An 11,671-nucleotide genomic window follows, 5' to 3' on the forward strand; every position below is an offset into this window, starting at 1 on the left:
TCCCTGTAAAGTCAGTCATGTCTGTTTGTTTACTTTTCTTTATGTCAGCTTTGTCTTTGTCTCTGCCTCTTGTTTTATTTTAGTAGCTCCTGTCTTTTGTGCACTATGTTCAGTTTTGCTTCCCCCTCTCTTACTCTTGATTTGTCCCCGCTGTGTCCTCAGCTGTCTCCACTTTCCTAATCACCTTCCTGTGTATTTGATTCTCAGACTTTCCTTGCCTTTGTTCTGCTTCTTGTGGCCTTAGAAACACATTTATAGAGTGGGAGTGGGAGAAGAGGGTTGCATTGACAATCCAACACAATGGGCAGCACATTGAACACTGTGGTCAGTGGTCAGAAACTTGTAAATAACTCATGAAAGAATAAAGTTACGTTGAAACCAAGCACACCATTGTTTTTCTTGTGACATTACCAATAAGTTTGATGTGTCACATGGCCCCTAAGCAAAGATGTTAGACATACAACATAGAAACCTGGAAAATCACCTGTTAGCACACCACGTGGTTTAAAGCAGGTGTAGCTTATGATTGTATAGGCCTGTATGTAGCTGCTGTTGTAAATGTTTATTCTTTTTTTTCTGCCTACCTTATTTCATAACCTCTGTTTTGTTAGCACCGTGTGTGACTGCAAGCCCAGGCAGGCACAAATGACTCTCTCCCTCTCTCTTTCACTCTCCCTCTCTCTTTCACTCTCTCTCTCTCTCTTATAGCTTACATAACGCAGTTTATCGCTGCAGGCTGCTGTCGCAGCTCCACGCACACTAGTGGGTTTCTGTGGTCTAGCAGGACACGGATATAGAAATCAGGAACTGCATCCACCAGCTGTCATGTCATCTGTGAAGCTCGAGCGTGCAGGTAAGCTTCCTCCTTGTTGTGAATACTGTACAGTAATACAGTTCAGATTGCACAGAACGATGCGCTGCTGGTTTCATAACTTACAGGAAGCTGCACGTTTTACAAGCCACGAGCATTTGAAGCGCACTTGATGAAATCGCATTTATCATATTTGCATCTCTATAAATCAGCTGGACTGTTGAGCGCGGTGATGGGCGGTTGTGACTGTATGTAGAGTAATATCAGTACAGAGTGTTCTTTCAGCCTCACGTTGGCATGTGTGGATTTAATTTCACATATGAAAAACTCGGCAGGCATTGCACTACCAGAAAACAGAGTAGAACTGAGGCTGTAATCGGAGACTTGGATATCTGCTGCTTAGCTGTTTACAGCACAACCGCCACGTTTATGGGGATTTTGTAACAGCCCGTCTGCTGTAGGCCAAATATAATTAGCCATAACTTATAGCAGAAAATTTCCCTCCACATCAAACTAATCGTTTCAACACCGATTTATTCAAGGTTTTTCTTTAATTTGTCACCCAGTAGTACAGCACTGGGTGTATTTGGATAAACAAGCTTAAAGCGACATGTTTGTCATTGTCTCAAACTCCAGAAATGAAACTTTTGTACATTGTAATTTCTCTGAGTGGATCTCCAGAATATACTGTTGTTTAAACAATCATGTGCTTTTGCTTTTGTAAAAATGAAGCCCTTCCCTGTCAGTAGTGGCAGGGGTGGATGGTAACAGTACAGCTGACTGTTGTGAATAATTTAAGTCATGCGTCTTTAACACTGGAGTCAGAGAAGCAGTTGGTGACTTTTTCACTGAGGATCTGAAGCGGTGGTTAAACGGGGTTCTCCCTAAAGATCTCAGCAGGGCACTGAGCTGTTTATTGTAGCTTTTCTGAAACAAAGGACCACCCTAAACTAGAACAGCAGATTTCAATGTCACTGTTATTTTATACTTTATATTTTATGTTTTAGTAGCTGTGACACTTAAATGAACGACCTTTTAAAGACAAGTAAATGCACACTTGAAAAAGTAATGGCAGGTTTTAAATGTTTCTTAATCAAGGTGAAAGTTGGGGAGTCGTTTATTTTATTTTTATTTTTTTATATCCCCGAGATGCTGACAGAAGGACAAACAGTGTTACGTAAAACTTTCCAAGCCAAATGTGTTTAAACTCTGCTCAGAAGCAAAGCTTGGGCAACTAAAGAGCTCTAATGTGGCACTGACCCTGAGTGCTTGTTTTCATTCCTTATTTTTTCTTAATTTATTGAGCTGCATGCAGAACTGCCAGTAAAGTAAAGTTTATACTTGGGTTGCCAGAAATGTTGTTTACAGCAGTTACTAAGTAAAAGGGAAATATTGTCCAACTGTAAGAAGTGTAAAGCAAAAGTTGCACTAAAGAAAGGTAATTTCTGTCCATTCTTTCATTTGGGTTCAGATCAGGCAAAAAATGCCCACAATGGCAAGGTACTGAAGGGGCTGGAGACAATTGCTGCCCTGGTCCGCTCTGTTGAAGAGACCCCTGAGCCAGTAGCTACCAAATTAGAGGGAACCATTCCCTCCTGGATCAATGGCAAACTCCTCCGCAATGGCCCTGGGAAGTTTGAGTTTGGAGAAACACAGTGAGTTATAAAGACCTGCTGCAAAGCACAAAATGAACATTTCTATAACAATGGAGTCGAGCCTTAACATCTGTGTTTCATGACAGCTACAACCATTGGTTTGATGGGATGGCCATGCTGCACCAGTTCAAGATTGAGAGAGGTGAGGTGACGTACATGAGTCGGTTCCTGCAGAGCGATACCTTCAAAAAGAACAGCGAGCGGGACCGGATCATAATGTCTGAGTTTGGCACGCTTGCCATGCCCGACCCCTGTAAAAACTTCTTCCAGCGATTCCTTTCTCGCTTTGAGAAGTTTGGTGAGTAAATAAGACAGTGGGATGAAGTATATGTGCATAATGGATCAAAAAGCAGGTTTTCTGCTGCAGTTAATTTAAAAAAGCAGAAGAGCCACGACAGCTAGAGATAAAATCAAGTTTATAACTTTGCTTTGCTAAATCCTCCTGGGATGGAGCTTCTTAAGTGTTCTGTATATACCCAAGTTTACAGTGGGGAACCAGGGGGAGCATAAAATGTTTTACATTCCCACTGGACCCTCCAGTATAACTACAAACTGTAAATCGTATAGCAGACCAATTTCTTTAAAAGGAGAAAAGCTTTCAGTCCTAAAAAAACATGCCATCCTTTATTTGTCTTTGCTACAGAACCCACAGACAATGCAAGTGTGAGCTTTGTGAAATACAAAGGGGACTACTATGTCAGCACAGAGACAAACTTCATGCACAGAGTGAACCCAGAGACCCTAGAAACTTTAGAGAAGGTAATGTCATTTGTTATGTGCAGTAAACGCATTTCTTTGTCATTGTGTAGTCTGGTATAAACATAGTATACATCCTTATCATTCTGTTGTTTTGCAGGTGGACTGGAGTAAGTTCATTGCAGTAAATGGAGCCACTGCTCACCCCCACTATGATCCAGATGGTACCACCTACAACATGGGCAACTCCTATGGAAGAAGAGGTTTGTTCCTTGAGTCAAGTATCCACACTAAAGTCTGCACAGTTACATGGCTTTTTAAAATTTATTTATTTATTTTTATTTTTTATCTTGATTTAGAAAAAAAGAAATGAACTGTACTTTGTTGGAAGAAAGGAGGTGCAGCAGTTAGCAGTGTCAAATCACAGCAAGTGTCTGGATTCAAATCCACTGGCCGACTTAGGTCTTTCTGTGGAAAGTGCGTCATCTCTGCCTCTCCAGGCATTCCAGCTTCCTCCCAGAGTCCACAGACATGCACATTAGATTAACTGGGTTGGGTTAATTAGGTTGATTCTAAATTGGCCATAGACATCACTAGTTGTCTGTCTCTGTTATCCTTGCAACAGACTGGCAAACGGTACAGGGCGTACCCTGCCTCTCACACATGACAGTTGGGATAGGCTCCAGCTCCCCCTTCCTCAGCAACTCTGAATTAGATAAGCTGAAGAGGATGGATGGAAAATGGATGGAACAATTTTTTGTAAAACACTTCTCCTTCCAGGAGTCCTCTACAATATCATCAGAGTACCTCCTGAGAAGACGGAAAGCGAAGACACTCTGCAAGGAGCCAAAATCCTCTGTTCTATTGTGCCTGCAAACAAGTCCCATCCCTCCTACTACCACAGCTTTGGTAAGGCAGCACACCAGGGTACCACTCATTATGCTTGTTTTTTTTTTCCATTTGCTACCCTCATCTGCAAAGCTTGGTAATCTTTTTCTTCCTGCTTCCAGCCATGTCTGAGAACTACGTGGTGTTCATCGAGCAGCCAGTCAAGATGGACCTGCTGAAGATAGTCACATGTAAATTAAGAGGGAAGGCTCTGAGTGATGGAATCTACTGGGATCCCAAACAGGAGACAGTCTTCCACCTCGTGAACAAGCACACAGGCGAGGTGAGATGCGATCAGTAGCGGTTTTAGATACAGGCGACACGGGCGGTTGCCCGGGGCGGCATCATGGTGGGGGGCGGCATCACGGGCATCGGCAAAAAAAAAAAGAAGAAAATGCTCGTACTCATGCTGCCCCGACGTCAGCAAGCGCATATTGGGAATGGCATAGGCACCGATCGGTTTTCTATCGCCCATTTGCTGGGAGTAAGGGCGCCCTCCGTTTGCGAGGTGCACCTGCTGCTTGCGGCGCAGGGAGGAGAGGGCGGGGCGGCGGGGGATTCTCTGACCGGCTGGAGCAGCATCTAATAACCAACTCGCAAAATAAAACAAAATAAAAACAAACCAACAAAGACGAAAACACCAGACATTATGATACAGACTTATAATTTGCACCGATGTTTTTTTGAAATTCTATACACGAAAAGTGAGGCGAGAGCCCTCGGTGCGCCTGCTCGCTGCTGAAGTCAAAGTAAACTTTATTGTCATCTCCGCATACAGTCCAGAGACGAGACGACGAGGCTCCAGTTACAGCAGTGCAAGTAAACAAACAATATATATAAGAAGAGTAAGAAAATAAACATACCCTTTAGGACCAGGGATAAAGGGATCAATAACAATTTAAAATTTACAGTTTGATGATTTAAAGTCTCACACACAACCCATTGAAAGGGGAGGAGGGCCAAATAGAGCACATTTCATTCATAATGTTGTAAATCCAAGTCCATTATGTATTCTTGATTTGAATCCTGGTTGTCTCAGAAATCTCAGAAATGCACCCTAGACAAAGTGAATCTGTGAACTAAGGTGTAGGTGTGTTAGATCATGTTGTGGTGATCCTTGGGTTGAGGGATAGGTGTTCATACTGCAGTGCAAAATTAAAACCACTGGAAGATGGAAAAGAAAAGTTCAAAGCCATCAGGTCCTCAGTTTAGAAAAAAGAGAAAAGAAGAGGAGGAGAAACGAGCAAAAGATACAGGTAAGCAGATGTGTCATTGGATAATGGCAGGTCATCCTGAAACAATCAGAATCAGAATACTTTATGTGGGTGATCGTGGCTCAAGAGTTTGGAGTTCGCCTTGTAATCGGTTGCTGGTTCGAGCCCCGGCTTGGACAGTCTTGGTCGTTGTGTCCTTGGGCAAGACACTTCACCTGTTGTCTACTGGTGGTGGTCAGACCACCACCAGTAGGTGGGCCTCTGTCAGTGCGCCCCAGGGCAGCTGTGGCTACAATGTAGCTTGCCATCACCAGTGCATGAATGGGTTGATGCCTGAATGTGTAAAGCGCTTTGGGGTCCTTAGGGACTAGTAAAGCGCTATACAAATACAGGCCATTTATTAATCCCTAATCCCCGTTACAGTTGCTCCAAGAAGAAATGGTAAAAGTAGGAACAGTAACAGACTAAAACAATACCTTATGTTACAGAGGGAGTGTTCGCCCAGGGCACCAAACAGGCTAGGACCGCCACTGGATGCGACTGTTAATATATTTTTTTAACTGCACTTCAATATTATATTTATATACAATAACAACTGATGTTCCTGTTGATTGATTATGCAAGAACTAGCAAGCCTGCATGTAATGTAAATGTAAAAAGAGGCAAAGACAGAATCCGTTTAAATTGGGTGTGGATTTGAAACATTGGTTGAATTCCACTCCAGGCCATTAGGGGGCCACCTAGGCTGAAAATGTTCATCTCTGCTTAGCGCCACAAATTTGCAATGACATTGCAGTAGGAAAACTCCCTAGAGTGGCCCCATTTAAAGGGCTACACAGAGAAAACTAGGTGATTCAGAATGTAATGTAACAGATGTAATAAGCATGTTGTGTGTACATATTAAGCTTTTATTACTCCATGTTGATTTTATTTTAAAGTTTTTAACATAATTTGTCTTCTGAATAAGTGATGGTGATGTTGAGGAGTACTGTCCTTAAAGGAGAGTGTCCTTGTAGTTTACAGCGAAATGAAGTACTTGACAGAAATTCTGTAACTGTATACGCTGTACCGCAGGTCAGCTCAGTGAAGTACCACACCAAAGCCTTCTCCACCTTCCATCAAATCAACGCCTTTGAGGAGGATGGATTCTTGATCCTCGATATGTGTTGCTCCGACGACGGCCAAGCCATCAACAACTACCTCATCCAGAACTTGCGTAAATCAGGAGACGCGCTGGATGAGGTCAGTATAATTGCATGAACACATTGTTACAAAATAAATGTAGCAAGAAAAACAGATTTTTTTTTTTTTTCACTGTACTTAAGTTTTGGCATAATAAATATTTATAACCGGGGAAGACAATATTGGCTTTAAGATAAGATAAGATAACCTTTATTAGTCCCACACGTGGGAAATTTGTTTTGTCACAGCAGGAAGTGGACAGTGCAAAAGTTATGAGGCAAAAATTAGAATACAATAAGAATAAATACAGTACACAACTGTACAGAATAGAATAAAATAAAATACTATATACAGTAGAATAAAATAAAATAAATATACAATAAGATAAAAATAGAATACAAATACTATATACAACTGAGTAAAAATACAACGATGACAGAAAGGATTATTGCACTTGGTATTATTGCATATGTATGGATGTGTGTGCTTGATCAGTTAAAGTCTTTGTTGTGGAGTCTGACAGCAGTGGGGAGGAAAGACCTGCGAAATCTCTCCGTCCCACACCGTGGGTGCCGCAGTCTCCCACTGAAGGAGCTGCTCAGTGCTGTCACAGTCTGCTGCATGGGGTGGGAGATGTTGTCCAACAGGGATGACAGCTTAGCCGCCGTTCTCCTGTCACTCACCACCTCCACTGGGTCCAGAGGGCATCCTAGAACAGAGCTGGCCCTTCGGATCACCCTGTTCAGTCTCTTCCTGTCCCCAGCAGAGATGCTGCCGCCCCAGCAGACCACGCCATAAAAGATAGCAGAAGCCACCACAGAGTCATAGAAGGTCTTCAGGAGTGGGCCCTCCACTCCAAACGACCCGAGTCTCCGCAGCAGGTACAGCCTGCTCTGCCCTTTCCTGTAGAGGGCGTCTGAGTTATGAGTCCAGTCCAGTCTATTGTTCAGATGAACACCAAGGTACCTGTAGCTGTCCACAGCCTCAATGTCCATACCTTGGATGTTCAGTGGTTGCAGTGGAGAATGCTTGTGCCTGCGGAAGTCTACCACCAGTTCCTTGGTTTTACTGGCGTTGATCTGGAGGTAGTTCAGCTGGCACCAGTCCACAAAGTCTTGGGTCAGACCTCTGTACTCCTTGTCGTCCCCATCAGTGATGAGGCCGACTATTGCAGAGTCATCGGCTTTGCTAATTTACTAAATAATTTAGTGAGAAAGCTATTCAGTGTTAGCTTTATGGATTTCAGTCTGTTCAGATTTGAATTAACCAAATATCTAAAATGTGCAAATATTGTTCCTCTCAGGTGTACAACACCTTGTGCAGGGTTTTCCCTCGGCGTTTTGTTCTGCCACTGCATGTGACCAATGAAACCCCAAAAGACCAGAACCTGAACACTCGACCCTGCAGCAATGCATCGTGTGTCAAAATCGGTGACGACAAGGTGAGTTGACTTCTTGCTCATGCCTTCATTTACAGTTCACCTGTAGCACACATGCTGGAGGCAGTAACCAGAAATGAGTTGTCTTGACAACTCATACAGTGTTGTACAAGTCAACAAGCAGGCAGTGAAAATATTAAGCTTCTTATTTTGAAATTAATCTAAGTGGCAGAAGTAAAGCGTTCCCTTGAGTAGAAATGTTAACGCCACACTACGGTATGAACAGATGCAGAAAATTAAGTTAACAAAATGAGTACTAGGTTTTTGGGAGGGGGTTGAAACGCATAAAAAAGGCTTTTCATAAAATTAGAAAAGCCTGCTTAAAAGTAACCGCTACATTTGTAAAACTACTGATTAGTGAATTTGGGATATTTAGACTGATGGGTAACATCAGCACAAAATCTATTCTGTTATCTTAAGAGATGTTTCTGTAGTGATTTTTATCATTTTTGCAGTTTGTGTAGTTTTTGACCTGTGTGTATGGAAGTTTACATAATTTCTAGTATGTTAGAACAAATGTATGGCAATCAGAGTTCACATAACTAGGTTGCAGGAACATGAGTCCAGTTAAAGGTGAAGCTCATGGTCACAGAGCTCGCACGCTCGACTGACCTTAGGTGGTAGTTCATCCTCTTTTTCAATAGGTGTTCTGCCAGCACGAGGATCTCCACGGAGAAGACCTCCATGAGTATGGTGGCCTGGAGTTCCCGCAGATCAACTACGCCAGATGTAACACACATCCGTACCGTTATTTCTACGGCTGTGGCTTCAGACATCTGGTGGGAGACTCTCTGCTCAAGATGGACCTGAAGGACAAGACATTCAAGGTCTGTATGATACTGTGCAAAGGGCTCCACCTCATTTAAACATGAGAGACGATGAGAGAGCGTTAGTGAATTTGATCACATTCACTGCTGTTATACTGTGTAAATTATTAGTTAACATAATTTAAATGGTATATTGGTTTATTGCTAGCCCTTAGTTTAGTGTTAGCCCTGCGACAGACTGGCGACCTGTCCAGGGTGTACCCTGCCTCTCGCCCTATGACAGCTGGGATAGGCTCCAGCGCCCCCCGCGACCCTGAAAAGGATAAGCGGAAGCGAATGGATGGATGGATGGTTTATTGCAGCTTCTTTCTGGTTAATATCAACTGTCTTCCTACACTGCTGCAGACAGTTGTCTATACATTCAACTACATCTGGGCTGTCACAGTAAAAGCTCATGATCTTTCAGAGTTAAAGTTTTATGTAGTAAAAAATATTTAAAACTAGGCAAAACGATGCCTCAGATGAACTACACGTGAAATATTAAACCATTACTCTTGTTAAACGTAACTTGGCCAAAAATGTAGAAGTAACATTGGGAAAAATTAACTACATCCTGACTGCTTCCATAGCAACTGTGATTATCAGTGTGAGCAATTTGCTGCTCTGGGAGCATTCGTGTGTGTGTGTGTGTGTGTGTGTGTGTGTGTGTGTGTGTGTGTGTGTGTGTGTGTGTGTGTGTGTGTGTGTGTGTGTGTGTGTGTGTGTGCGCGCGCGCGCCAGACTGGAACTGAGCCAGTAGTTGAAGAAGCAAAATTAAGATGGCGAACAAGAGCAACTTTAAAATGTGGAGTTAAATTGAAAAAACACTGACACTTGTGAAAATGATCATCCACAGGTCTGGTACCAGAAGGGTTTCTACCCCTCAGAGCCTGTGTTTGTGCCGTCACCTGATGCTGTGGAGGAAGATGATGGTGTCATCCTCTCGGTGGTTCTCACCCCGTCACAGGTAAGAGTCTCGGCTGCACAGACGTAGCAAATACATCTACCTAATGTGCTGAACCTTGTTGTGTCTCATGACGTTATCAGAGGTTTATGGTTTCCTGAATTTGAGGTACCAGCATGTCTGCAAGTCCGCCTAAGCTTGATTCCTTTCCGCTTCAAATTCTTTAATCAGCTGGACACGATCTATCATAAATATTCATGTGGGTGACGAGCAGAGTCATAAATATTCATTGCTGAATTTACGCGAGTGAATTTTTGGAATTTAAAAACAGAACTTTCTAAAGCCTTCAAGATTAATGGCAGAAAGTGCACTTGCTGGCTACATTAATGGTGCCAGTAAAAGATTTTCTGAGTAACGTAAGATTTTTTTTTCTTTCCCAAAAATGGTGTTCTACTACATCCCAGTGTCCGTCTTCCTGACAGCACATTGGGCAGCCTGAATCAAAACTGAGCATTATGCTATTGTGTCCATCTCCCCTATAGCAAATGTCAATTGTTCATTTGCCCGTCTGTTTATTTTAAAATCCTAATCAGTTTTAATTACCCCTGAAACACTGGATGAGGACCCTTTTATTATTCTTTTGTACACACAATGCGTTCTGGTCCTTGAATTTAAGCAAAGCTGCTATTCTAAAGACATGCACACCTCTCAAGCATACCTCCACCTGGTGTACTGAACCTAAGTGAAGTCTTTCACTATGTGGTGGTGTGTAGAGAAGTGTGATTTGTTTTGTGTGTGTGTTAACGCCATCAATCGTTTCTCTCCAGGATAAAGGGACCTTCCTCCTGATTTTGGATGCCAAGACTTTTGAAGAGCTAGGAAGAGCCTATGTGCCTATTAACATGGCTTATGGCTTCCACGGTACCTTCAGTGCCTCTGCATAAACTTCTTGTTTTTTAGACTCCCCATGATTCATGGGCCATGAATACAACGCATCAATAAGCATTAGCCAGTTATATATCAGATGGTACTGAGTTGCTGCTGCTTTTTATGCTTAACATATATACTGTCTACAGATATTCACTACAGGTGAGGATCACCAGACATTATGTTATCACCATATTTCACTGACAATACAAGCAGTGTGCTGAGTATTACAATAACCGGATTTATCATATCCAGTAAGATTATGTTATCTCTCTTTAGTAGTTTGCTGCAAATAGACGTTGGAGGTTGCTGTCCCATTTTTACTCTAATGACTGAGCTGTTAGCTTGTTCTGAATTAGGAGGTAGGTAGCTTTGTCAAGTGAAGTGTGATCAGTGTTGGATGGATTTTCGACTGGTAGGACTTGTAGGGTACAGTTGAAAGTAAATCTGTGGTCACCCAAGTGCCAAAATGTTTTTTTTAAAAGAAATTTATTCCAAAAATTTTTACAAATCTGACTTTTGTACTGTTTTTTTTAAAATATAATTTTTTAATTAAAGTTTCAACATTAACACTTTTCAGAGGTGAAGTGTCTGGATTCTTTTCACACACTGAATCAGTCAAAACACATGGTTGAGAATAATGTACATAAGTACGATTCCTCACATCAAATATTCTTTTACAGTCTTTTACTGGCAAGTGGTACATTTAAGGCCCCAGGTTTTATAAAGTCAACATGTGTTGCTAATTATAACAATTTGTATAGCAATCAAATTTGCATCCTTGACATTAATATAGATATTAATCGTTAATTTGTTATTACCTTTGTTCAGATTACTTGTTTCACAGTATACATTAAGCCCATAAATAGACTAAGTGTCACACAAATCACTTAAACTAAACAGACCCTATTTTACATAACAATGGGGTCTTTTTAATTGAGAATTGAAAATTGTATTAAAACTAAGTGGCATTTCTTTACCATACAGTTTTTAATTCTGTTAACTTCTGCTCCACTGTAGGGAAAAACATAACTCTTAATCCACAATTTGACAGCTTTTAATTTCCAAATTACTCTTTTGTGTTACAATAAAACATGCTACATGTTTAAACATTTAAAAGACACATCGAGGTCTCCAGCTCCTCAAAAGT

At 41.8% G+C, this 11,671-nt stretch overlaps 1 protein-coding gene across 1 annotated transcript; it reads left to right on the forward strand.

Annotated features, from left to right (window-relative positions):
- The first annotated feature begins 428 nt into the window (after window positions 1–428).
- LOC309715528 (carotenoid-cleaving dioxygenase, mitochondrial-like) lies at window positions 429–11,096 on the forward strand. Its single transcript, XM_082548727.1, has 12 exons — window positions 429–853; window positions 2,283–2,466; window positions 2,553–2,764; window positions 3,110–3,225; window positions 3,323–3,425; window positions 3,943–4,071; window positions 4,173–4,333; window positions 6,339–6,506; window positions 7,750–7,887; window positions 8,529–8,711; window positions 9,547–9,657; window positions 10,422–11,096. Exons 1-12 carry the CDS (start codon window positions 826–828, stop codon window positions 10,536–10,538), a joined length of 1,650 nt encoding a protein of 549 aa, XP_082404853.1. The 5' UTR covers window positions 429–825; the 3' UTR covers window positions 10,539–11,096.
- Window positions 11,097–11,671: the final 575 nt, after the last annotated feature.

Source organism: Aulonocara stuartgranti (assembly GCF_965226115.1).
Source record: "Aulonocara stuartgranti genome assembly, chromosome: 10".
Taxonomy (NCBI): Eukaryota; Metazoa; Chordata; class Actinopteri; order Cichliformes; family Cichlidae; genus Aulonocara; species Aulonocara stuartgranti.